Raw genomic sequence first — 27,940 nt, forward strand, 5'->3', positions numbered from 1 at the left:
GGCATTTGTTTTCCAGACTCGTTTGAAACACGCCTCGTAGTCAAAACCCAACGGAGAGTTCTCAGACTCATATTCTGACTAAAATTATGAGTATGACAACGTCAGGCTAGAAAGTTTCTTCATGGCTCCTTGAAAACATGCGAACACACGCACACACCCACACACATTCATACACATACCAGCAATCTATATATTCTATCCTCTGTCATGCCATTCCTGTTCTGTTCCATTTAGCAGGAAGGCCTTATGATGTCATGTCTGTGTGAGTGAGCAGAAAAAGGTCACACAGGCTTGTGGCTGAGAGATAATTGGACATGTGGAAGGGTAACCACTCCATGTCTTTAACTCTAAATGACCTGCACATTAAAATGGTGATGGTCATCTCTCTCTCTCTCTCTCTCTCTCTCTCTCTCTCTCTCTCTCTCTCTCTCTCTCTCTCTCTCTCTCTGACATCTTCTCTCTAGCAGGTGTGTGTATGGGTGTGTATGGGTGTGTGAGGAGTCAGGAGGCAGGGGATTCCTTGTCATGAAACCCTGACTGTCATTGGGCTTCCTTCTGACTGTCATACTCTGACACCTAGTCAGACTCTGTCACTCTCGGCTCTGGAGAGGACAGGGAGACTGATCTGACCCCTCAACCCCTCACCCCCTAACCCCTCATCTCCTACCCCTGTCTACCCCCTCATCCCCCTCCACTATCCACATCCTGGCACACCCTCGCTGTTGTTTTGTTTCTCTTCCTGCCCATCTTCTGAGATCTCCCCCACGCCCCTGCCCCTGTCACAGAGAGGGACTGACAGAGGAGAGGGCCCCTTCACGGTTCTCTGGGTTTGTCTCCTCCCTGTGACACACTATCTCGTTCAGATAGTTGAAGGGAGGAGTGGAGACTTAAGCAGGAATAAGGGGCTAAGAGAAAATACGAGTTAGAGATATATAGAGAGATAGATACAGAGAAGAGAGAGAGATGGAGAGAAAGAGATGGAGAGAGACAGATTATACTGTAGCTGTATGCTAATAATCAGAAAACTTCAAAATGTTCTTCAAGCATGTCAGTTCTTATAATGCAATCAAACATCGGAAGAAAAATATAAATACAACAAGAGATAATATTTCTATTCACAAATTGAGCATCTTTATCCATATTCGTCATACTTGAGTGAGAGAGTGAGCCTTTTCCCTACTAAGGGACTGGTGGGCTGCTGAGAAGAGAAGCCTCATTAGTGTGTGTGTGTGTGTGTGTGCGCGTGTACTAGAGAGAGATAGAGGAAGAGATTCTTGTCTGCTCTCTGCCTCTCTCTCTCTCTCTCTCTCCCTCTCTTTATTTTATTTTCCCATATCAAGAAATAGCCACACCAAGGATGGAAGGTCAGATCTCTCTATCTCTCCAGCGCTTTCTGAGGAGACTGAGGAAGATAGCGGGCCATTCATTAGAACTGATCTTTAACATCCTCCCCTCTCCTCACTGTTGGAAATATCAAAGCTCCCTCTTGCATTCTCTCCTGGTTAATTTTGGGATCATTGTCAATTCTGTTTTGATGCTATGAATGGCCTAATTATCCTATCAATCAGATCAGGATGTGACATTTAGGAAGCTTAGAGAAGGAAAGGAAAATCAGTTGCAGCTCTAGAAGTTGAAGAATAGACACTATTGTGACTGTTTCTAATATGTTCTATTGGCTCAGAAATACATCAGAACTCAATTACAATAAAGTCATGCTTCACAAGAATACCACAGTGCAACAATTACATCTCAAATACTGAAATACAATGCAACAACTTCCTAATTGTAGCGAAAATAATGGCTGCACCATCCTTTTTAATAGAGTTTCCGGTTAAAGACAGTCAAGATAGACTATACGTGTGAACTCCTACATCACTCCCACAGCTTCAGTGTTGATTGGGCTCCTTTATGCACCGTAATGTTTTACTCGGTGCTACATTGGCTAAGCAGCTCTCTGGGTTGTGACAGACGCTGTTGTCCCACTGCTGAACCACAGTCGTGGTCACATAGGCCGCAAATTGTGCTTTTTCGCATGGTGACGCCTCATAGGGCTCCCTGGTGGGTGTGGCAGGATGAACTCTTAATGTGACGTAACGTCGTAACACCCATACTTCCATACTCGTCATAAAGAGACATCGGATGATGACACAACAGAACCGCCAAACCAACCAACCATACACATACAGGAGAGTGTGTGTGCACGTACAATGTGTGTGTGTGTGCGTGAGTGTGTGTATGTTGTGTTGATGTGTTCCAGTGAGATGACATCACCAAGGTTGTCCATCTCTCTCCTGTTTCTCCACTACCCCATCCTACAAGAAAGTGCACATGAACATACACTAACACACACACAGGCACGTACGTACACATACACACTCTCTTTCTCTCTAACCCTGGCAGACCTAACTCATTCTTCTTGTTCCAACACTCCCTCCTTCCATTTAGTCACCTAACAGTGTGTGGGTACTACAAGTGTGTGGGTACTACAAGTGTGTGTGTACTACAAGTGTGTGTGTACTCTCCATCCACTTTCAGGGTTATGTCTGCACCCTTGTGCTCTTCAATCAGCTCTAATGGATCCTCTGGCTGAGAATCAACCCTGCCATTGATACTAAAGACACGGTTGCCCTCACACACACGCACACACACACACACACACACACACACACACACACACACACACACACACACACACACACACACATACAGTGCACACAGATGAGACAGACAGTGAGAGTGAGAAACGAGAGAGAGAGAGAGGAGTGGCGGTAAGGGAGAGTAAGAGAGAAGGTGGGGGAGGGTTGAAAAAGAAAGATGGAGAGGAAAATGAAAAGAGAGAGGGAGCACAGGACGTGTATTTTGATGATGCACGAGTTCAAATGACCCTAATGACATTCCGTCCTTGTCGTCACCGTCCTCTCTCGTTTGTGTTGCCCATCCAATCATCTTCCTCCCCAACTGACCACACAATCCACCACCTGATCTGACGCATCACATGCACGGGAGGTTACTGCCTCCGCGCTTTCGGAAATACAAATGGACGCCACAGCATGTTTGCATCCATGAAGTTGCACCGCAATATCATGAAACATATAATGCATTTACAATCCATTTAAATGTTTCTATTTAGTCATTCAGCAGACACTCTTATCCAGAGCGACTTACAGTAAGTACAGGCACATTCTCCCCTAGGCAAGTAGGGTGAAGTGCCTTGCCCAAGGACACAACGTAATTTGGCATGGACAGGAATCGAACCAACAACCTTCTGATTAATAGCCCAACTCCCTAACCGCTCAGCCATCTGACCCCCTATTTGAAAGAGAAACGTGGCCACACGCGTCAGCTTTGGAATCCATTCATGTTTGGGCACATCATTTTTATTCCGTCAGTTGCTTGGCATGTCACATAGAGATGTGGGTTTGAATAGGGTGGCTCTCAAGAGTGCTGTTGGGCCCACCCCTTCAAGGGGTGTGTGTGTCTGGAGGGAGGGGGGGTGCTCTGTCCAGAGTGAACAGCCCCCTTGAGGCAAAAGCACTATTGTGGAAGTGTGCATGTGTGTGCGTGTGTGTATGTGTGTGATTCCCTGTATGTGTGTGCATGCAGTAAGTGTGTGTTGGGACGGTTGCATTAGTCTTCTTCTGACTGAATCACTTCCAAAAGCTAAGATCCCTTTTCTACATTCATGGCTTTGCAGATACTGTGAGCTCCAGGGCACACAGAGATGAATAGTCTTCCGCATGAAAAGATGGTGACAGACTCACAGTCACACTCAACAGACAGACAAGCAACCACAAAGACTGAATGTTCCTCCTCACGTAATGTTTTCTCAGAGCAAGACTTTGAAATGATAATAACATGACTACTATTATTTATCATTATTCATCTTAGCATAATTGACTCAAAATATACACGTGTTACACGAACATTCTGTTCAAGTACGTTTTATTGATGGCATATGGTTTTATGACTACAGAGCTGGTGTAAACATGGGGTAAACATTTGTGGTCCATACAGACTGATCAAAAGCACACAGGTCTCCGTAACACGTCCATTCCTTGTGGGCTTGTGAAAGAACTTCACAGACCTGAGATTCACAGGTTCTCCTGCTCATTCCTGTGGTCTGGCTGGAACGTCTGGGCATGGAATGCTCTCGGTTTTCTAATCAGGTTTCCCAGCAATGATTTGATCAGGGGCAGTGGATTCTGCTCATCTGATATAGAGACTCCGCGGATCCTTATTGATACAAATGAACGAGATGGAATACAGGCTTGGCTACGGTAGAGGCTACTGAGACAAATAATTGTTTGTGTATGTGTAGGTGTCTGTGTCGAATAGATGTGTGTGTGTGTGTGTGTCTGTGTGTAAATTGCATTAGTCTGAAAACATTTTTTTTTCTTTCCCCATGGTTGACATCCACCTTTTTAGTTTTCTCTACATGCTCTCTCTTCTTTTGCTTTCCTCTTACCCTCATCTTTCCTGGTCGGAGTAGCTCTCTCCTCTTGAAGCCTATCATCCCACCATCCTCCGCCCTCCTCCTCCACCCTCCCCCTCCTATCCCCGTCATCCCCATTCTTCAATTAGCTGTCTTGCAATTACATTACAGGGGGACATCACTTAAGATGAGAGACATAAATAGTCCCTAGCTGCCTGGCTGGCTGGCTTTCAGCCCCAGAAGAGCTGCGGCTCCACTACGTCATCACCACAAGAAGACTAGGAGATAAAAAATAAACGGCTCCATCATTATAGAAATCTTTTACGGTACCTGTACATCTGACTGCTCAATGGCGGGCTCTTTTTCCTCCCTGGTGTCATTGATGAAGGAGGATATTACAGTAAATACATTATTTTAAATTACAGGTGAATGAGTGTGGGTGTAAGTGTATATCTTTTGTGTTTTGTGTGTACGTCTCCTTTATCATATGATTGTCCCATTGTCCCAATCAGGTTTCTAGATCACACTGAATACAGATATCCTGCATGTTCTGTAAGGACAGTGTAGCTGATCTTGACAGGGTCTTGAGGTCTGGGGAGAGTGGGCAGGGGGTGTCCCTCTTTGGGTCATGTTACTCCTCCTGTCTACACTCAACAGCATGCAAGCACACTCACTCCCATCAACACACACACACAGACACGCACGCAGCTCTCCATCAAAAGTGTCCCTCGTGCACAGGGCAGGGGCTTTCTCTGACAGGAAGCGTTTGGGGAGGAGAAAGGAATTTGTGTGTGTGTGGCACTCGAGGGCACAAACAGAATGGTCTTAAACATGTTAGTTCTTTGTGTTTCCATATGGATTTGCATGCAGGAGGTACTTAAGGTGTACTGTAGTTAAAGTAAGTCGAAATGTGTTGAGAACATCAATTCCGACCAACCTACATTATATGATGTCCATCTCCATCTCTGTCTTATCTAAGATCACATCTGTCCCTGTGTGTGTTAGAAACAAGCACAAGTGCTCTGGCGGGACATCAGACTCTTCTTCCCAGAAGGCATCATTATCTTCCCAGGTTGGTCCAGGAAGGAAGCTGATTAAAGTAGATTAGAGTGAAGTCTTGTGATTCAGATGGGATAACACCGGGTATGGATCAGAGAAGAAACCATGTTCCCATCTGAAATCCTGGGAAGATGTAAGATAGGATACCCTCCATATGAAACACATCATAACAAACAAAAAGTTCAGCTTTCCTTCCTTCCTTCCTTCATTCATTTATAATGAATTATATTTGATTTACATTTTCAACCTCTGGCATTTGACATCTGTCTTTTTGAATATATGGGAACTCCTGTGTGCTGCTGAGAGGGGTCCCGGGGTGAGCTCAGGTCAGTCAGGTCAGCTCAGGGGTGAGGGGAGATCAGGACTAGTTTGGGCTGAGTGATCGATCCAGGAAGTGACCTGTGTCAGCATACATTCATGCCAGTGTGATACATCTCTCATATCCTTGTCACTTCTACTACATTTTGGACATGGCCTTGTAAAATGCAAGGTTGATATGGGTGGTGATACGTGCAGGTTTTAAGGTGTGAGTAGGAGGAGGGCAGGGGAGAGGAGGACAAAGAAAATAATTCCAGACGGTACATTACGATTGTATATTTTATCAAGGTGCCAGGAGTTGTATAGATTTTTTGGGGGGATTCTCTAAACCAAAAATAATCTATTGATTGTTTATCGGGCCCATGATACATACTAACAGTAATACATGTCCTGGGCTCCGAGTCCAAACCAGCAGCAACCGAACTTTTGAACAGGCAGCAATGGATTATTTATAAAAAATCTGAACTAGATGCCATTATCAATGACACATCTTAAGGACCTTGAAAGTATAGGTTCTTGTAATATAATATACTGTATCTAAGAATGGATGATCATTGGGCAGCTTCCAAATACTACTCCTGCGTCAACGGGTCCTTGAGCTCCATGCACTAGCATCTTCTCTTTTGCTCCACCCACCCATCATTCCCATTCAACCAACCCCGCCTCCCCACAAAAGTAAGTGGATTGACTTTTGGCTGAGGGTGAGTTTTCCGTCATAATTGTTAATTATCATGAGTGCTCCGCGCCTATGCCGTTGTGTGTATGAATGAAGGGCTGGCCACGTCTCATGGAGACTCGACTCGCTCCTGCCTCTTTGTAGGATTGGGTCCCGGAGCCCCAAGGACACGACAGGGGACGCACTGGGTGGGAAAGGGGTGTGGGGATGGGAGGGGTGCTGAGATGGAGGGATGGGCGGGCGGGTGTGGGCTGGAAGATGGGTTGGGTTTGGGGATAGGAAGAGAGGCGGGTGGAGGGTGGGGTGGAGCATTTGCGTCACTCCCTTGGGGGCTAAGGCTCTAACAGGCTGCATTAGCCCCCTCCTCACAGAACAACCCCCCACCTCACAACTACCCTCCCCCAGTCCCAGATGAGAGTACAGCACTTAAGGTAATGCAAATAACGAGAGGGCTATTTTAAGACGTTGTCTTTTCACTATGGTCATGGCGGAGGGACAAAGACACAAACGGAGCGTTCAGAATTTCGGTCACGTTGTCGTCCATGTCCTGTTTCTCGCTCCCTCCCTCCCCCTCTGTCCAAAGGCTCGCACGGGCCCGGAATGTGGCCAGAACTAGCTTGCACCAGCTCGCCGCTGCCTACGAGTCATTTGTCCTCTTCTTCTTTCTTCTTCTCACATGAAGCCATGTTATTTAGCTAATTGGAAGGAATATTATCGCGTTTTAGCCTAATGCCTTGGTCTCAGTATTCAGTCTGTGTCTAAGCCCAACATCTTAAACAGAAAAATAACAAACATTACATGTTAAATAATAGTGTTTATTAAATGCTTTTCTTTTCTTTTATGACATCAAAAAATAAATAAAAATTTTGTAATCTCCCACCTGTCTAATGTGAATGATCTTCATCGTACCACCTTTATTTGAATAAACTATATTTGTCCATATGTTTATAAATATACACATTGTCACACACAAAAAACTGTACATTGCTGTTGACAACAAATATATATTAGATATTCTAAATTGAAATCTGCCCTACTATTTTGCTGCAACACTAACTGTTAAATTTTGCAAATTACAAATAAAACACACGTATGTACACGTCAACTACATCTGGGTGAAGGATTTGTAGAATCATCAGTGGAGATTTTACATTCATATTCAAGTTTATTCTCTGTCTGGCCTTGGAAAGACCTTCACCACGGTAGCAACTGCACAGTGGACACTGTCGACAAAACCACACCCTGCCAGCTTCATTAAGGCGATACGTAGATTAATCTTTTAAAATGTTTCCTGCTGCTTGATTTGATTTATATTGACTACGAAAAAGGAACTTGTATCTATAATGTACCTGACACAAAATAATTTTCAATCAGCAAGTACAGTGCTTCACAGGGCTTTAAGTAGACTATTGTTACTAATTGTATAAGCTCTACTCATTATGGAACAGTATATGGAGGACTGTTTTGGGGAAAGATTTTGTTGTGACGCATTAAATCTTTTAGTTAGCTTGATATATAATATACAGCATGTTTACATTGAGAGGAGTGTGTTCAACATCCAGAACCAGTAACAGATGTAAGGATCAAACACAACAAAGTGCCACGTCATTTATCTCATCCCTAAGAACAAGATTATCAATCAATGTTCCACCTGATCTTATGAGCACTTTTTTTCTCCTCTTTTATAATACCGGTAGCTCTATTTATATTCACTTGCAATTCAAAGAACAAAAAACTGAATGTTATCACGTAATTTGTAAATGTGTGGAGAATTAGACTACACCTAACTGTTACATACAGCACATAAAATGACACTTGATCATCAGAATGTAGGCTCTTTTCACGTTTATCTTAACACTTGTTGCTCGTTCCATTTGCCATTCTGAATCATTCAGCTTTTTGTTTTTATCCCATTTTCTGTCTCAAACCATTACTATAAAGTCACAACACCTACTCTGGGAAACTTTTGTTATTGCTTTTGTTTTAACTGTTGTATCTTGACCAATCAGGCCAATCAGAGAAAAACACTCAGGTCATACATACCAATGAGCAAATCTTCTCGCTCTCTCTTGTTCTCACATCGCCTCTCTCTCTCTCCTGTTGTGACTTCAGTAGGACTCTTTTCTTTTGTCCATTGCACTACAGCGCTCCTGTTCCACCTCCCCATCCCTCTATCCCATTACTTTCCAGATCTTAAATCATGTCCAAATAATCCCTTTGACATGAATTAGGGAGAGTCAAAATCTAACACAGAGTTCAAACAAAGAAATCTCTACACGTATATCTTCTGGTATGTCATACTTTTGGTGCGGGAAGATAGACTTGTTATCCTTGTATCACCAGTGCTTGAGGGTTGAATAGGAGGTGTGGTTCTCACTAGGTGCCGTTAGTCGAGTTTGTGGTCGGGGGAGTCGGGGCTGGAGTCCTCCTCGTCCTCTATGGCGGTCGGGAGCGTGTCCCTCCGGGTGAACGTTGAGGCCAGTGTGACGCTGAGGCGGGGCTTGACGGACGCCAGCTCTGACAGCACGATGTTGTTGGAGCGGGTGACCAGCGTGGTCTTGTCCATGATCTCCCCGCTGTCCTTGGACACCACGGCGTCCAGGAAGTCGTACTTGTGCGACAGCTTGCCGCTCTCAAAGAGATACTTGGCCAGGTGGGAGAACGCCACGTTGCCAAGAAACGAAGCCACCATGGATACCGTCTTGTACGGAAACTTCTGGACCACCACTTTCTCCACCAGCCCGGTCAAGTGGTGCACGCGTTCCTCGACGACCCAGCCTGGGTAGTAGATGAAAGGGGGAAGCCGGAGGTAGGGCTCGCCCCCACCGATACGCAGCACCATGCCAAACAGATAGGCCGCCACCGAGCCGTAGGTGTTTGTGCCCTTGACAAAGAGCACGCTGAGCAGCTGGGGGAAGATGATGACGTAGACCAGGTCGGAACTCAGGTACCACAGGCCGTACACAGTCCCCGTAAGCAGCGCCATGACGGTGGCCAGCCCGCCAAACACGAAGATGGTGATCCTCATGACCCACACAATCTCTTTGTCTGATGCCTGGAGAAAACACAACATTGGAGGGATGGGGTCAACTACGCACAGAGCATAACAAGCCTAAACACACAGAGAAATAAGGAAGAAAACACATTCAGTTTGGTTACAAAGTTACCCTCACCGATTGACGGAAAGCCATCTGGTAAATGTTCCGGGCGAACATGGAGCTAGCTGATAAAATGGAGGAGTCGGCTGATGACATCACAGCAGCCGACACTGCCCCCAGACCAAAGAAGGAGACAAATGGCGGGCACAAGTGCTGAAGCACTATGGGGAGTATCATGTCAGCCTCGTCTTTCTCTTTGGGAGACACAGGGCCGTAGGATGTTTGGTTCCAGTCTACAGAATGAGAAGTCGAAGGGTCCCACAGTTATCAAACACATCCATTGCTGTAGCTCTATTAGTGTGAAAAGACTTTCTACACGTGTTTTAAACCACAGTCAGCATTTCCATGTCCTTTTTCACATCCTAATATGATTGATTATATTTATTATCCATCACAACAGGCTAAAACAGGCTAATTCTCTCTCGTCTTTTCTTCGGTGAGTAAACTTGTGTTCAGCCGATGATTCGCAGCTACTTTGATGCTGGGAAACCTGGAGAGGAGTCCTAATTTGGTCCCCTGCTTCCCTTAGATGTAATATTTACAGAGGCCTCGTCGTTAAACGGAGCCCTCCTCCATAATGGATGAAGGGGACTAGCTGCTCTTATTGACAGTCCTGCCGGAGATCTGAGGGGAAACACTCCACACCCTGGGGTGCCCCCCCCCCCCCCCCCCCCGGACAACCCTGACTCAGTACTGTGTGTGTGTGACTGAGTGCTTGCACACGTGTGCTCTCACCTGTGGAGGCCCCTATAGCCCCTATGAGAACGGAGGGCACGGCCATTACGAGGCAGCCAAAGGCGGCCAGGAAGGAGAGCACCTGGGCGTAGGTAGCTGAAGAGGCAGAAAGAACCCGTTGAAAATACACCTGCCAGGGAATCCCCCCCAACATCTAGAAACAGAAACGGCCATATAAATACAGACACCACGCATACACACACTGAGCAGCAAAAGCACACACATAAAACTTCTGTTTGGTAACATCTGCTTGGCATCGAAACATCTGTTTAAGTAAGAACGCATGCTAACATAGGCACAGCACCACAAAGCAATGAAGAGAAAACTAGCTGACACTGTTTATGTCATATGCTTGTCATTACAGACAAGGATTGTCACAGATAGGGAAGAACATTCATAAGATGTACACGTAAGACGCTAGACTAGATGCTAGTAGTGTGAGCATGTGTGTGTTTTTGTGCGTATTCACCAGCAGGCAGAAGTTGTCAATCCAGACCCAGGTGTCCTCTTTAGCCACACTGCCTCTCCATGGTGCTTGGTAGATCTGTGTCACCGCAGTAATGCCAATGTCGGACACCGCGGGATTGGTCAGGGCGAACGGAACACTAATCCACTGAATCAAAGAGACAGACAGAGGCACTTAGGGAGGTGTAGCACAGGACAGAAAGTCCCAAAAACAAAGGTACTTAGTATTCAGCTAGTAATGTATGATAAAAAGACAAGCAAAAAGATCTATGGGAAAACCTAGAAAATCATTATACTTTATAAACATGTGTGAAAAAAAGAAAATTGAAAACAAAAGTTGCTTTGTCACTGTCTATATCTTAGATTATCATTGCTGTTACCACTTTCATGACATGGGGAAGAGGCGGCAGTTTGAATGATGGGTGTTTGGCCTCATGTCCTGGTGACTCACCAGACCCAGGAAGATACAGAAGAGCTGCACCACGTCAGTGTAGGCCACCGAGTACAGCCCCCCTACCAGGGTGTAGAAGATGGCGATGAGGGCGGAGATCACCACTGACATTTTGATGTTGATGTCGACGATGACGCTCAAGGTGGCTCCTGAAGGTCGGATGTGACGACGGAGAAAAGGAGGGAGAGAGCAAGGGGGAATGACAGAGAAAGAGAGAGAGAGTGAGAAATACAGAGGTAGATATGTGGTTTGGGAACAGCTTTTGCTCATTTTAGAACTACGTAATATTTGTAATGCTGCCCACTAAATAGTTCACAACTAATGAAATCCATTTCAATGTCACCCTCTTTAACTTACCCAGAGCAGACAGGATGGCTGCCGACCAGAATATCTCTCCCATCAGTGCCGGTATGAAAAGCAGCCCCCCCATTCTCTTTCCATAAATCTGCTGAAAGGGGTCGAGCATGGTGACATATCCTCTGGAACGCATGGGTTTGGCGAAAAACAGGCCACCTGTGCACAACAACGCCTGTTTTAGTAGGGCATTTGAAGTTGTATTGGAATGTTATAGGGTGTACATTATTCAAAATATCCCATACCTACGACTAGACTCAGGGCGTATCCAAAAGGGGCTTGTGCCCATGCCAAGCCATAACCTGGCAGGTACACGTATTCAGCGGTGCCATTGATGTAACCGCCTCCTACCCAAGTTGCTAAAAAGACACAGAATAAGTCGCATCATGGTCGACGGAAGAGCATCCAAAAAACGATTAAGGGTATAAACTGTTTTTATTTTTTTTTTTTTTACCTTAAACAGTGTCATGACAGCGGCAGACAATTTTCCTTATAATTTGATTAACGAGGAAAATGTACAGGACACTTCAAATAAACTAGGTCCACAATAATAACGACAAAATAACTAGTTTTAAATATTTAAATGTCAAAGTAACTGACTCACAGCCACACTCACCAGTCATGGTAAATCCACCAACAAACAATCCGATGTCCCGGCCGCCAACCATAATAGTTTCACTCCGGTCGGTCCCTTCCGCCTCTCCTGAGTGTTTGTTCTTCCATGCCGCCCAGATTCCCACAACGAGAATAAGTAGATAAAAGATAGCGATCGCTACCAGTCCCTCAACATGGATGGTCATTGTCGCTCCAGCTGAGCCTGTGGTCTTCGTTAGGAACGAGATGGCATTGAGACCTGTTGGGCACATTGAAAAGTGTCATTAGAAAATGATCAAACCTATTGCTTATAATAGTTAGAGTATTTTATTAGTTTGGCCCTGTTTTTCTTTTAGAACGTCTACCCAGATAGACAGACAAATAAAATGCTTCCTGACAAGATATCTGACATAATTGTCAATGGTTCTCCTAGCAAATATCCTAACACTCATTCTTTCTGCCGTTATACGTCATACAAATGTTTTACGTTTTGTTTTCTTACATTATTGGATGTGCGTAAAAGGGAATTTACGCACATCTGTATGACTGGGTTTAAAATAGTTGCTTACACATTACTTACTTATTTACTCATGGATAAGTTATGAATATGAAAAAAACAAAATGGGCTGTATTGCTAAAACAAAGTTTCCCTCGTAAAGAGAAAAACTATCTTCTCAGAAACTGGTAATGTATCTTTAACATTAACTTGCCATATTTACCATTTCATCTGGTCAAACAATTGTCATTGATTACTTTTCTGGACATTCTTATCAGCAATTAATGGTGAAACAAACTCCAGATATTCATAAAACGACTTACTTGGCTTTTTAGACTCATGTACTGGGCACTTGAGGCGGTAGTTCCTTTTCAATGTTGTACTGGTGTCCGACTGAGAAGAACGCACGCGCTATATCCTCCTTTGGGGCAAAGCAGTCATCAACCAGAGCTTAAACTGTGCGTGGTTTCCCCCGTGACTTATAAGGGAGATTGGAGTTGTCGTCAGACGTCCTATGTGTGCGCACGTCAGAGAAAATCTGACGTCCTATTCATGAGTGTTCGATATGCTTTTGAATAAAGAAGCGTCATGGGAGATTACTGGTCTTTGAGTGTGTTTGTGAGAATGCACACGGGGGACAGGGTCCATTTCAGTCTCCATACTATAGAAGTATTTCTCCAGAGGAGAAATGCAGTTGCTGTCCATTGTTCTGATCTCACAATATTCATAAATGGTCATCAAGAAAGGCTGTTCTTACGTGTACATTTGAACTAAGTGCATTTCCAGGACCAGCCGATTACTGCCTTTAAATCTGTCCTGTTCGGGTCATAAAAAGACAGCCCGTCTTTCAGATAAAAATATAAGTTAAGTAATCTCCAGAGACCTATCAACATTTTAAGAAAGTTTCAAGCGTACACTTTCAACTCTAATTGGAGAGTTGCGCGCTGTGTCATTTCATGGACCACTATAATCCGAGAAGATACAGGTTGGATGTGGTGGAGTCGCCTAATTAGCTTTGATATGTCTGACAGGCAGCAGCTTGAACATCTCCAATTACGTTAGGCCCAAAACTGCAGCGCGCTGCAGTTTAAATTACGCTCCCCTATAGACGAAGCTGGCCCGACCCGTTTTATTCTGAACCTCAATGACATTTGCTTCTAAGTGCTACTCAATGAATTCCAACATTAAGGAAGAATTACAAATTACGATTATCAAAGAGCAGGTAGACCGATTTGCTGTTTTAAAACGTTGTCCTCTCTATAGTCTTCGATACAGTCAAGCACAGATTCAATAGTCTTAGAAAGTCGACCACATCATCGCGATAAAAACGACCCGTTCTAATACTGCGGCGATGTAATTGTGTGACAGGCCGGGCAGAGGGTTTTCTGATAGTCTCGAAGACTGACAGCTGTAGGGGGTGTGGCTTAGGGACTTCTCTGCCGTCTCGTCTTCCTCGGTGTCAAACTGACAGCGCAAACCATGAAAATAGAGGTAAGTAAGGCGACTTGCTCACCAGGACGAAGTGGAGAGACTTGTTGCCAAACAGAATGCGATGTTTTAAGGTAGGTATAATTTAAAGGAAGCATCTGAAAAACATAATCATATTGACTTGTAATGATTTGTAAGTTTATGACCCTGTTATGGGTTATCAATAAAACTTCAACCAGAAACCTGACAGTGATTAAGTGGCCGTTCAGTCAGTTCAGCACCAAGGACAGCTACCACGAACGCAATAATGGAGACAGATACTGTATGCTAACGCCTCCTAGAGTCAAAACCTGGAACCGCTGTGGGGTTGAGTTCTAATTAAGTCACCGGCAGATGGCTCGCACGCCCTCCAAGCTGCCCACGAGGCTGAACCACCACGAAGTGCCTGCTACTGGTTGCAATCACAAACACCCAAAAACTGTAAACGAAATCATGTGAACGAACCCGGTGTCGCCGTTAAGAAGCAGCTGTCCATGGCACAGTAAACAGCCTGCTGAGCAGAGTACGGGGTGGATATGGGAAAAGCAGTAGTGACTTCAAATGATGACAATATTAATTAATCACACTTATTTATTTTGCCCAAGCACGTATTCATATTTAAATTTTAGGTTCCTATATGTTTATTGTATGCACCTTCCTGCCAAAGTAATTTCCTTGTCTGTGCAAACTTTCATGGCGAATAAATCCCATTCTGATTCTGATTCTATGTGTACATTATCAACAACATATGAATACAAATTCTCTACAGTAAATGTAGCCTTAGTAGTACAAACTATACAATAACTGAGGATGCTTTGACTACTACAAACAATCCAGACACTTCCTTATCATCTTTACTTTACAATGAAGAATGGGAAAGTACTGAGACGTTCCATCAAGACTTGATGGAAAATGTACTGTGCCTTGACTAAACAGTTTCATATTCAAATATACAATCATAAAACAGAATGGATGGATTTTAATACAAAACCCTTCCTTAACCCACAAGAAAATACCTGCTATTGTAAAAATCAAGCATCATATCATAAATGCAGGTTACAAACAGACTGGTACATTTGGGATGACACTGGAGCTGACATACCAGCATTGCTTGGTCCAACTGTATTAATGAAAAGTCATAATGTTACTTCACATGTGAACTTCAGGGAGGCATGTACAGCCTTCCATTAGCAATGTAATGATTTGAAATGAAAACCAGCATATTTGTCTCACTTGATTAGTAATAGATAAGGCATCATATCTATCGGTTAGTTTTCAGGACTAACATGAGAACTAACATGAACCTGTTTATATATATATCTATCTATATCTGATAACTCTATATACATCTCACTAGACACTTTATTATACAATTATTTAGTACAGTTATTTAGGAAAAGATCAACTGAAAGCATATCATTCATATTGAATGTTCTGTCGTTTTTTTGGAAGATAACTTTTTCCCCTACAAATAACATAAACTGCCAAGTCTCCATTAAGACAGAACATCTTCTGTTAGCTGCAGAAGTCACACTGTAGCCCCTCCTTCTACATCTGCTCACCTAACAAGGTGTTCCTAACAGCTGCTTCTAAGGCCAGCTTCTCACTCACAAACACTGCTGATGGAAAATGGGGAAGTGTCTGGCTGGCTTCAACATGTGGGTTTGAAGAGAGAGATGGCAAGCGCGTGTGTGTATGGGAAATGGGGTGAGGGTTTTCCGCTGTGGTGGGACTTTGCCGTTGCGTTGGTTACTGTGTCTAGGGCGCTGGTGTTTCCCCTGGGAGGTCCTCTATGACCTCACGTTCTCATCGTTCTGATCTGATCTGGAAACAACCACAACAACAACAATAAGGAATGGAAAGGAGGAGGATGGTTTAGGGTTCAGGACGATGTGTAGTCAGCGCCACTTTGAATATGGACTCATTTCAATGTGTTCGAAAGGATGACAGGGGAAACGTTCCAGTATATAGAACCCAAACGCTGAACGTACTTGTCTAGTTCTGAATTTAACTGAATACATTCAAAATGCACAACAAGTTGTGTGGTTCAAGAAACAATTCCTGATTTATTGTCACATTAACACTGTTGACTGGCACTGACAGGACACCTTTCTAAAAGGGTTTTCATTAGCTCTGGAGGATAAACAGCAAAGATGCCTAAGGATGGTAAGTAAAAGTTCATTAGGGATACATTTAAGGTGCAGGAAAGGTAATACATTAACTGCAAATATTGTATACTTTTTTAGGTACAATAACAATAACATTTAAAAGGAGCAGTCGTAAATCCAGTAAACTAAAGGGAGACAGGACCTTCTACCATATTCCACTGCTACAAACTCATTAAAGGGTTTAATTACCACAGAACACAACTGGAAGATCTTACAGAAAATACTTACAGTGAAATTTGCTCTAAAGATGAAGTCAAACCAGAACATTAAAGCAGGAAAGGAAAATAATTGTGATGGGAAATGATTGAGAAAGTGTATTTTTACAGTAAATCAGTATTTCAATATATCCCAGGAATGAGTGAGTGTCTTCAATAAGTTTAATGTGAATCTAAGTGAGAAGGGTACATCCAAATGGTACCTTGTAGCCAGTCGACTCCTTCTTGTAAACCCTCTCCTTTGACAGCATCGCTGGCGCTGAAACAGACACAAAGCAAAGGTCATATCAGTGATTCCTCAATGACAAGAAATCCTGTTCTGTTAGGTGCACTATACTGTGTGTGTGTGTGTGTCCCTACCAGATGTGCCAGGGTTTGTCTTTGATGTTTTCCAGACAGAGTAGCTGGGAGACTTTGACTGAAGACAGGGCATCTCGAACATCCATCTTGTTGGCAAAGAACAAGATGGGTATCCGTCTGTGCTTTATGTCTGCATGCAATGGAACAGAGTTAATGCAAAATCCGGCAATACCATGTACATTATTTCAGACTTAGAACTCGTCATATTTCTTACAAAAAGTATGCAATACATTTGTCTAACATAATCGTCGACAAAAAACATAATCCACAAAGTTCTTTGAAAGACCTTACAAGGTGCATCCACACCCAACCAAATCAATGGTTGGACAACAACAAACCTGGATGGTTAAAGAGTGTATCCAACTCTTCTTTGGCCACCACCATTCTCAACTTGTCACTGCTGTCGATGACAAATATGATGGCTTGACCCTCCCTTGGGGGAGGGGGGACACACACACACACAACAACAAGACAAGTTAGAAGGAATCCCTGGAGAATGGTCATGGGATTCACTCAAATTCCAAGTGGAGAAAAACTCACTTGTAGTAGTGCTCCCACAGGTTCCTGTATCTGCCTTGGCCTGACATGTCAAAAACTGTGAAGGAGAGACTGGAGAGGAGAAAGAAATGTGTCTACATTTTAAATTTTAATCATTTAGCAGACGCTCTTCTCCATAGCGACTTACAGTAAGTACAGGGACATTCTCCCCAAGGCAAGTAGGGTGAAGTGCCTTGCCCAAGGACAAGTCATTTTGCACGGCTGGGAATCGAACCGGCAACCTTTTGATTAATAGCCCGTCTGCTACTTAACAGACAGTTGTAGGCCTACATCTTCAATTAATGGAATTTCAAAAGAGACTAACAATACAGACAGCCAGGGCATGCATTTTATCATTAGACCACCGGATATAAAAACTTTGCTGCTGCAATGCTCAACCACAATATCATTCACTAAAATGTCGAAGAAATTACCTTGAAGTCTTGAACTTCTCTATACTGAAGCCAATGGTTGGGACAATGTCTTGTGCCTGGGCCTGCATGACAAAACCAGCGAGTGGTCATACATCGATTTGTCACAATGACACAGCTAGTTAGTTTATATGAGATTCCAAAGCTGAGTAGGGAGGACTTACATTGGATGGTTTGAGTTGATTGATGATGGTTGTTTTTCCACTGTTGTCGAGTCCCAGGCACAATACGTTCACCTCCTTCTTCTTTAAACCGAGCCATCCCGCTAGTTTGTCAAACAGCCCCATTGGCAGGTTTATTCCAGATCAACTGGTGACAGCAGAAAACAGACCTCAAAATATATCGGGGAACGGTAGGCTAAATATCTAGCTAAAGTGGTGATCGATACTTGAAAGCAATATTTAGTTAAAGTGGTGTTCGATACTTGAAAGCCCTGCAGATGACTGCTGTGCACACGTAGGCGTAGCTGACGTTCAGGTGAACAATAATCCGCTTCTAGTTTATGCTACAGCTATATTGGCTTGCAAATTGTAGCTAACTAGCTATCAACCAGGAATGCAATCACACTACCAAAACAAATCGACTGACTTCACAAATGATGGTGCACATTTCCAACTAAGTATACCCTTTACTACTAGCTAGCCGTACAACGTCCCTCAAAAGACGTACATACATTCATGACATAGCTAGCTAGCAGATACAGCAGCTAAACTACCTGTGCTGGTTAGCCGCTACCAGTTGCTACAGAGGTAGCCTACAGTACTTTAGCGAGCACTAGCTTGTATTAGCAAAGGTTGGCAAATAAGCAGCATCTCCCCCTTGTTTAAAATCCTTGTACCCGCAAATAATGGCCAAAATCGCGTTCCAAAATGTTGCTTCGACGAAATGAAAGAGCACGATATCGAAATGTGTCAGCCCGAAGACACGTTTTTATTCATTTTGTCACTGACTATGAGTTGCAAAGCCAAACATAGAGGACTATTTACACCGAGTTGCCAGGAGACGACGACGATGACTTTTAGCTCAAGGACACCATCTACTGGACTAAATCAAGGTTTCTACTAACAAAAATAAACATCTCTACTTTGATCAAGACGAATCGAGATGCATTTCAAAGAAAATAAATAAATCAAGACACATTTCAATTGGCAGTTTCTTTAATAAATAAACATTCAGCCTATGTTGCAATCCAGATCATAGTCCTAATAAATTATACAAAAATAAACAACAACATCAAAAAATGAAAGATAATTCATTCATTGTGCTACTCTATTTCTCAGAGTGCTCAGTGTCTCGAAGGGGGCTGTTCCCCACTTTGCCCTGAGCATCTGTTGTACAGATCCACCTGTTGAGAGTCCTCTATGTCCAAAAAATATGTTCATCATTGTTCAAGTGAGAGGAATGAATGAGGTTGTTTATTTGTGAGAGGGATTGTGTGTGTGTGTGTGTGTGTGTGTCTGTGTGCTTTGCAACTCTGGCACGTCTGCTTTCCAGAGACCCATCCTTACCCTGTGTGTTAACCCATGATCAATGTAGTATTGGTTGCCATCCACTTGCATCCCTTCTACACCATGCTTAACCCTTGAAGCTCAGTGCACTGCAATGCAAACACGGGTTTGAGACTATGTTCTCATAGCGAAAATCGTTGAAAGCTGAAACAAATTAAGAAATAGTTTTATTGTCCCTTTTTCTCAGACATTGAGCACAGCTTGGTGGCGATTGCTTTGTCCTCCAATAACACAAACTGACCAATTTCTATACCCTAGCTAGACACGGTCCACTATCAAACCCAACAGTACAATATGCACCTATCTAAAAGCAAGTGGTTGTACTGGAACAAAATAGGTAGTTCAGATGTCTTGTTTATATACAGTGTGCCTGAGGTGGTTTTGAGTTGACTAGTTTGATGCGGATCACTGTTAGTCCAGAGGAGAGATCTGCATACTGAGGAGAAATTAGGTTGTTGACTGACATTTGTAACTGAGGACATGTTAATAAAACTCGTCACAAAACATGACCGTCACACAAATACTGCATATTATCAAGTTTGATGGGTTACATATAGCCTACAATTCAAAAAATCGGATGACATTCACTTGTCTTCAATTCAGAAAATCTCTTATCTTACAATTGAGCCGCGTTTCCAGTTAACAACTTGAAATGAACAAGAATGTCTTTAAACCCAAAGTATACTCCCGTAAATCCACGGTTGCAGTCTGGAGTCCATGTTATCTCAATTGACTTGAATATAATGAATGACACCAGCCAGTGTGTCAGTGTTCATTGCACAGTATGGTTCCTGCTCAACACACCACAGACAGTATACATTTAAACTATCAGACTTCCAGACAGTAATTGGTGTAATTTCCCTAAAATAATCACAATCCCTCCAAGCCCAAAAGTAACAAATCCATTCCCATGAAAGTCTATGGGGCCAAGTTTAAAAAAGGCTTGAGTCAGTTAGGCAGCCAGTTGAAGTTGATCACACAGAGGGGGCGGGGGGGGGGGGGGAGATCATATTGCAGCTGCAAACCATGAGGAGGGTGAGGTGTGCTTGAATGGGCAGAGAGAGGAAGAGCATGGTTGGGCTCTGATGGTGTGTGTTGTGGCCTCAGCCTGTTGGTATGGGGGCTCACACATGGAAGCCACTCTGCTGGACGTGGAGGAACTGCAGTCGCAGGGTCTGAATGCTGCTCACTATCCTCCTCTGGTGGCCGATGAGAGACACGCCAATACGCCGAACGTCACTGAGACAGAGGAGGAGGAGAGAGGAGGAGGAGGAGGGAGGAGGGCGAGGAGGAGGAAGGGGGAGGAGGAGGGCAAGGAGGAGGAGGGCAAGGAGGAGGGAGTAGGAGGAGGAGGGAGGAGGAAGAGGCAGGATGAGAAAGTAGTAAGGAGATACATTTGTACATTAAGTCGATATGGTACCTGCACTTCAACAATCTCTATAAAACCTTTGACTTGTCAAAGAATTTTCAAATAAATATATCACAATACAGTGTAAAAATACACTACTATATACAGTGGTGCAGGTAGGATGAGGATTTGATACGTTTGGGAATCTCCCAACCGCACTCACTCTATACTCATGGTAGAGACAGAGTCCAGGGTCGTGTACCCTGCTGCCAGGAAGTTGTTCTTGTATTGGCTCATCTTTATGGAGTCCAGCCAATCACCAATGGAGATGAACAGTGGGTAGTCAGGCATGTCCTCTGGGGATTCTGGGAAACTAAATCGATAAATGCAAAAACATAAAGCATCAACACAAAAATAGTCGAGCACTTTGTCTGCTTGTCTGTCTGTTTGTATATGTATGTCTGTATGAATGTAATTACACCGCTCTCCACTCATCCACTCCATGCATCCTTCCATCCACTCATCTAGAACATGTAAGAATCAGTGCTGGAACCTTCGGACATTCTCCACCAGAGGGAGCAGGCTGCTGGGGTTACGTATCAGCTTGTCCAGGAAGGACACCACGTCTGTGAAGTGTGGCCTCTGGCCTCGCTCCTTCTGCCAGGAGTGCAGCATCAGCTGGTGCAGGGCCACAGGGCAGCCCATGGGCGCAGGCAGTCGGTAGCCCTCCTCAATAGAGAGGATCACCTGTGGTCAGGAGGGCAAGGCTGAGGAACATGTAACCGTTTCTGCAATTCCCAGATGTGATAAATACACCCTGAAGCTGTCCCCAGATACATTGAGGGCTTTGTGTTGATGTTTCACGTTTAAGTGCTGTGTATTGTATCCAGGGGGGGGGGGGGGGGGGGGGTATGCACAGTATATCTCCCCAGCACTGAAAGCTTCTCTTTATAGGATGACACTGGCTTCACACTGATAAATACATCAAATTGCTTCATAAATGGAACATTGCTTCACATTTGACTCTTAACTAACATTTCATATCTGAGCTGCCAGTTGGATTCAGTACCACTATTTCAGCATGCGATAACCAATAACAATAAACAACACCATAAACAGTAAAAGATCATCAAGTCTTGACTCACATCCTGATTGGACATCTCCCAGTAGGGCCTCTCCCCGTATGACATCACCTCCCACATGACAATTCCATAACTCCAGGCGTCGCTGGCGGACGAGAACTTCCTGTAGGCGATGGCCTCAGGGGCGGTCCAGCGGATAGGAATCTTACCCCCCTGGAGAGGAAAAGAAGTCCAACTAGATTAAAAGAATAAACCTAATTCCCTCTGTTTTCTAATATTTCCATTTCCTCTGATGAAGCCCACGACTAAATACAACCTAGTGCACCTATGCCGATTCATGCCTGATGTCCGGCTCCTGGTAGTTCCTGTTTAAAAAGGTTGGCCTCATCTGGTCTAACCCTCATTGAAATACAGCTGCAGTCTAATATGAGGGTGCGTGTCTTATCCAAATGAAGGATGTTGGGTGCCGCTGCTTCTACTGTAGTGGTTGCAGGCTTTATCTAGTCACCGTGGTGGTGTAGGCAGCCTCAGGGTCATCCTCCAGGATCCTGGACAGGCCGAAGTCAGACACCTTGCACACCAGGCCCTCGTCCACCAGGATGTTGCGCGCGGCCAGGTCGCGGTGCACATAGCCCATGTCTGACAGGTAGGTCATACCTGAGGCGATGCCACGGAGCATGCCCACCAGCTGGATCACAGTGAAGTGGCCGTCGTGTTTCTGTTAGGGAGGGCATGGGGGGGGGGGGGCGGGGGTAAGGCAAGGTGTCACAGATATGTCAATCACACGCACACATACAGGGACACAAGAGAACAGTGTTTAAGGACGCGGCCCTGAAACGAAGGCCGACATCTTCACGTCTCGACGCTGAACACGACATGCGGACGCTGCATGCGTTACGTGAGAAACAACGAACGATCATAATGTGACGTACAATGTCCGTGACACGACGTGAGCAGTAGCCCCAGTGATATGGTGTAACATAGTGGTGTGTGTTTCTCACCCTCAGGAAGGAGTCCAAAGCTCCGTTCTCCATGAACTCCACCACGATCATCACCGGCCTGCCTGGGAGACGAGACAAAGCCGCTTCAGTGAGGAGGAATGTGGGTGAGTCTCTGTGTGAGCGCCTTGCTGTGCTGTCTGTGCGTCTGTGCGTTTCCGCACTCAATGAAATAAATCGTCTTCTCTGTTGTTATGACATTGAGTAGGCGAAGGTGAATGAGCAGTGTCCGACCCTCACTTCTCCTGCTGAAGCAACGACTACTGAAGCTCCTGGCTTCCCTAATGGGAGCAGGAGGGCCGCAGTGACCTGCAGCGGGAGGATGCTGCCTCAGGCTTAGTTAGCTCTGGGCTTCCATCATCACAGTCCTCCAGCTGGGTGGAAAGTGAGATGAACGCTGAACGGGAACCGTGGGGAGAACAAAAGTGGGGAGCCGGAGAGAATAAAGCTGAGTGGAAGCAGGACGAGGGAGGAGGAGGAGGAGAGAGAGGGGGCTCTTGTGTTGGTAATTAGGAGAGATGTCTTCCTTTGGCCTGCATAAAGCCTATTTACACAGACATGGCCATTAGCTACGGAGTGAAAACAACACAATCAGACTTGCACCCATACACACACACACACATACACGCACGCCAAGCCAGCAGATGTAGTATGAATCAGTAGTATTATGCAAACAGGTCTTGTATCAGATGCTGTGAAGTGAGACATAGTCTCAGATGCACTACACCCACACACTGACTGATCCAACAATTACATTTTTCAGTTGGTATTTTTACTTACTTTTGGTGACTACTCCCTCCAGCCTAATGATGTTGGGGTTGTCAAACTGTCCCATAATGCTGGCCTCTCGCAGGAAGTCCCATCTTTGGCGCTCCACATATCCTCCCTTAAGTGTCTTGATGGCAACGGAGATCTCTTTTTTCCCTGGGGTTCGCAAGCGCCCACTACAAACCTCCCCAAACTCCCCTACACATACAGACACACACACATACGCACACGTAGGCACATATCAAACATTGGGTCCTATTCACACATGTTACATGGTTTGTCTATTGAAGGAAGATCTATATTGAGCGGGCGTTATTCCTTTGACATTCAAAAGAAGCTCCTGTAATTTCCCCAGGTATACAGTAGAGTGCAGTAGCATAACGCCTCCACCAGGTGACAGTCACTTAACATGAGCTCCCACAGTCAGAGGCCTGCCTCAGAAATCCTCTCCTGGAAAAGAGAAAGACAATCTGCTCTATTTTATGGATCGCCGGCTTCTCTCGCCACGGCAACCGACTTCTTCTCTGTTCCAGAAGTGGAACTGTTTAATGTCTTCCCTTCTGCTCCTCTAAGCTGAAATAAATGACTTTGGAACGGAGCTGACTGAAGGGGCTGGTGGCTGACTGACTGAGGGGGTTATTGTGGGATCTGTGAAATTAAAAGGGATTGTTTAACATCACAGAGGCTTTCCCTCACAGCGAGGAGGATGCTGTGCGTGGATAGGGTTTAATCTGGCCTGTTCTCACTTTCGATTCTGAGTATGTTAGACACGGCAGCTTCGGGTAAAGCTCCTCTTTAAAGGCAGGTGTGTGTTCTACGTGCGTGTCCATGTGTGCGTGCAGGCGCATGTCGGCGTGTGACTTGCGACCTCACCCGCTCCAATCACTCTCTCGATGCGTATGCGGGAGGGGTCGATCTCCTTGGCAAACTCGTGAACAGCCTGGGTTGGGTCTTCGTAAGTGTCTGGATCCACATATGTCTTTATGCCAGGAAAGGGAACTGGACAGGAGAGGACAGAAAACAATGAGCATATGGAGGTAAATACCCCATCTCATGAGGACAGTTATAGAAGTTGGCTGTGTAACAGTTGTTAAGGGCATCTTGGGACTCAGGAAGGTCTGGATTAATCCGGTTTAGATGGCTAAAACTGATCTACAGATAGTCTAATGAACGCATTTTCATCTTTTTGGATTTGACTCAGAATGTCTGGTGACACGCTGAGGGACTGTAGTGTGGCACCTTATCTGGTTAATAACTGTCTCTGACACCTGTAGTCTTCTTAGATGAAGCCCAAGCAGTGTAATAGTATCATGGTAAGCTGTGAGCAAGATGGAAACTGAGTTCACCTCAAAAGCAGCAAATCAGCAAGCTTTATTATAGAGCACTTAAAACCCACAATCAATTCACATGGATAATTTACAAATCTAATTGGCTGTATAAGGGAATATTAATTCTGCTCCAGTATTCTAAAAGTGGGAATGATGTTCAGTATGTAGTGTCCCAGGGACTGCAGGCAGAACATCATCATTTTACACACACACACACACACACACACACACACACACACACACACACACACACACACACACACTCTGCACTGCTCATCTGTTTATCTATCCTCGTTTTAACCAGCTGGTTTGCTAAACATACATGTTTGTGTGTGTCTGTGTGTGTGTGTGTGTGTATGTGAGTGAGAGTTCATCTGTGTGCGCAGTGTATGAACTGTGCTGTTTAGATGGAACAAACTGCAATGTAAATTAAACATCCACATGCAGAACTGTGTTTCACCATGTCCACTGTGATAATGCGTCCTCCTCTTGTCCGCAGACTTCATCTTAGACTTGATGTACCACTGGCACCTTACACAGGAAACAGGAAATTGGAGGTCAGATACAGGTCAGAGACTGCCCCGCAGGACACGCCCCTCTCTCCAGACACAAGCCAATGCTTTTATGGCTTTCTTTTCATTTTTGTTTCATTTTATTATATATATTTAGTATTTTTCCTTCTAAATTCTTTGATACTATTTTCCCCATGACTTCAGTTTGGTAGCTTTTATGCAGCTTACTCCCTGGTGAGGGCAAGTGGGGAGGGAAGTAACTTTCATGCAATTGGTACTTCAACATAGTGAAAGACGGAGTAAGGGAGAGGGGCATGGGGTTCTCACATTAACATCCCACTCTGCACCAATAGCACTCATATCTCCCACTTTAGGAAACAGAATGGAGGAGTGATTACGCAATTATTTATGTAGAGGCACTGCCTGTCATAGCATGTTACTGCCCACGATGGCACTTAAACACTCAAACACTTAATCCTTTTTAGCTGCAGTTCACATGTATGTTTAATACCAGTTGTAGGCTATTGTGTGTCTGTTTAGTTACAGTTGTGGGCAACCATGTGTCTGTTTACATCTCAGGCAGAGGTGATGTGTGTTTCTGTGCCCTGGGTCTGACAGTAGCCTGACAGTCTGTGTCCCCTCTATCCACAGAGAGCCAATGGGAGGAGACAGCCGGCAGAAGCACTGCATGCAGGGTAATTAGGTGGAAAAGAGGCTCAGCCAATCGGAAAATGAGAACGACTGCTTGGTGGCCACGGTGTCCATTAAGAGACGCTCGATTGAATTGGATCACACTTTGGGATAATAAGAGATGGATAAAGAGAGAGAGAGAGAGAGAGAGAGAGAGAGAGAGAGAGAGAGAGAGAGAGAGAGAGAGAGAGAGAGAGAGAGAAAGAGAGAGAGAGAGAGAGGAAAACATATTGGGTAAAGCAGAACTAGACTGAGAGAGACATAAAGACAGACCAAGGGAAATATAGACAGAACGAGAGAAATACTGGGACAGAAAGAGTGAGCGAGGGAGAGAGAGAAAGACAGAGAGACAGTTCAGTTGCCGTATCTCATACCGTCCAGTGATGAGAAGGAAAAGAGTAAGGATGACCAATAAAGAAAAGCCGCCCACCGCTGCTGTGACAACCACCAGCACCTGACCCTGATCAGCCACCATTTCCGAGCCTGGGGAGAGAGCAAAGCCACACTATGTAACACACACACACACACAAATCCCCTTTTTTTCCAAAGCACAGCCAAACAAACACTTAATCACTCTCTCACACTCACACACACACACACACATTGCCTCTGGGCTTACTCTCTGCTGCGGTAGAAAACTCAAACTTGGGGCTGTAGGCGGTGAAGCCAGTGGTGGTGCGAGCGCGCACGTGGAACACGTACAGGGTGGAGGGATGGAGGCCTGTTACCACCACGCTGGGGGTCTTGGTGCGCGTCGACGAGTAGCTCAGCTGTTCCTGCTCCTGGTGGGAGACACGACACAACACATACCATATATAATACTATGATAATAACACACATACCATATATAATACTATGATAATAACACACATACCATATATAATACTATGATAATAACACACATACCATATATAATACTATGATAATAACACACATACCATATATAATACTATGATAATAACACACATACCATATATAATACTATGATAATAACACACATACCATATATAATACTATGATAATAACACACATACCATATATAATACTATGATAATAACACACAAGTACACACAACTAAACAGGTTAGGCCGGTTGTGCTTGCAGCTCAGAACCCTTTTCTAAAGCAATAATGTAAAGTGAATTTGAACTATTCTCTCTGGACATCTGCACTTTTAGCTCTGATCATAGACAGTCTTCGTACAGACCTCTGCATTTAATATAAACCCTTTTTGAAAGTGCTTAGAGTTTATGGTTGTGTTCTGTGGTAGTAGTGTTTATTTACTAGACTCAGTAGACTAAGACTAGATTTAGTAGACTTTGGTCTGTTGACAGTAGACTGACTTAGAAGATAAACATGGTGCAGAGCACATACCTTCTCATAGTACTTGATCTCATAGTCCAGAATCACCAGTGCGAGCTGCTCCACCTCTGTCCAGGAGAGGGCGATACTATTTTGGGAGGACCAGTCCATACGTACCACACCCACCAGAGAGGGACCTGAACACCGGGACACATTTTGACAATATTCAGTATAGCCAACCCTCAAAATCTGTGGGTGATTTTCTGTCTGTTAAGTGTGGTGCAGGACAATCATATATCAGACATAGTATGTAATATAGTAGGACAGTACAGACTTATACACCTATATAGCTATTTAGGAATAGCGCTTAAACATTTATTGGAAAACAGAAACAGACATTTAATCGGAGACAGAAAGGTGATGCAGAGATAAGACATTTTATTGTGTTTGTGAAAATTATATTTCTGCAGCTGATTGCATGTGGGTGTGT

At 44.4% G+C, this 27,940-nt stretch overlaps 3 protein-coding genes across 6 annotated transcripts in view; all 3 read right to left on the reverse strand.

Moving 5' to 3' along the window:
* Positions 1–7,319: 7,319 nt before the first annotated feature.
* On the reverse strand, positions 7,320–13,177 carry slc5a7a (solute carrier family 5 member 7a). Its single transcript, XM_047031138.1, has 9 exons — positions 13,062–13,177; positions 12,265–12,501; positions 11,894–12,007; positions 11,652–11,807; positions 11,295–11,443; positions 10,848–10,991; positions 10,379–10,532; positions 9,659–9,876; positions 7,320–9,540 (listed from the first exon to the last, which is right to left on the reverse strand). The coding sequence occupies exons 2-9, from the start codon at positions 12,446–12,448 to the stop codon at positions 8,872–8,874; spliced, it is 1,788 nt and encodes a 595-aa protein (XP_046887094.1). The 5' UTR covers positions 12,449–12,501; positions 13,062–13,177; the 3' UTR covers positions 7,320–8,871.
* A 1,656-nt stretch (positions 13,178–14,833) lies between these two features.
* Positions 14,834–18,930, reverse strand: arl6 (ADP-ribosylation factor-like 6). 3 transcript variants are annotated; one of them, XM_047030977.1, is made up of 9 exons: positions 18,755–18,930; positions 18,081–18,225; positions 17,920–17,981; positions 17,489–17,557; positions 17,287–17,381; positions 16,949–17,078; positions 16,792–16,847; positions 16,602–16,614; positions 14,834–16,029 (listed from the first exon to the last, which is right to left on the reverse strand). In XM_047030977.1, exons 2-9 carry the CDS (start codon positions 18,201–18,203, stop codon positions 15,996–15,998), a joined length of 582 nt encoding a protein of 193 aa, XP_046886933.1. In that variant the 5' UTR covers positions 18,204–18,225; positions 18,755–18,930; the 3' UTR covers positions 14,834–15,995. The 3 variants fall into 3 exon arrangements, with proteins under 3 accessions (XP_046886933.1, XP_046886934.1, XP_046886935.1); XM_047030978.1 differs by lacking the exon at positions 16,602–16,614 and having other exon boundaries at positions 14,835–16,029; XM_047030979.1 differs by lacking the exons at positions 16,602–16,614; positions 18,755–18,930 and adding an exon at positions 18,632–18,748 and having other exon boundaries at positions 14,835–16,029.
* A 1,618-nt stretch (positions 18,931–20,548) lies between these two features.
* epha6 (eph receptor A6) overlaps positions 20,549–27,940 on the reverse strand; it is a 31,312-nt gene continuing 23,920 nt past the window's right edge. Inside the window, exons 8-19 of one of the 2 annotated variants that reach the window (XM_047030922.1) lie at positions 27,523–27,647; positions 26,770–26,932; positions 26,525–26,633; positions 25,409–25,479; positions 24,494–24,619; positions 23,633–23,818; positions 22,856–22,917; positions 22,363–22,572; positions 21,918–22,067; positions 21,326–21,519; positions 20,996–21,145; positions 20,549–20,663 (exon numbers count right to left, since the gene is read on the reverse strand). In XM_047030922.1, coding sequence (XP_046886878.1) covers positions 20,549–20,663; positions 20,996–21,145; positions 21,326–21,519; positions 21,918–22,067; positions 22,363–22,572; positions 22,856–22,917; positions 23,633–23,818; positions 24,494–24,619; positions 25,409–25,479; positions 26,525–26,633; positions 26,770–26,932; positions 27,523–27,647 — 1,661 coding nt within the window. Of the gene's footprint in view, positions 20,664–20,995; positions 21,146–21,325; positions 21,520–21,917; positions 22,068–22,362; positions 22,573–22,855; positions 22,918–23,632; positions 23,819–24,493; positions 24,620–25,393; positions 25,480–26,524; positions 26,634–26,769; positions 26,933–27,522; positions 27,648–27,940 lie in introns of both variants that reach the window. The other variant, XM_047030923.1, reaches the window with a different exon arrangement.

This window comes from Hypomesus transpacificus, chromosome 12, assembly GCF_021917145.1.
Source record: "Hypomesus transpacificus isolate Combined female chromosome 12, fHypTra1, whole genome shotgun sequence".
In the NCBI taxonomy this organism is placed as follows: Eukaryota; Metazoa; Chordata; class Actinopteri; order Osmeriformes; family Osmeridae; genus Hypomesus; species Hypomesus transpacificus.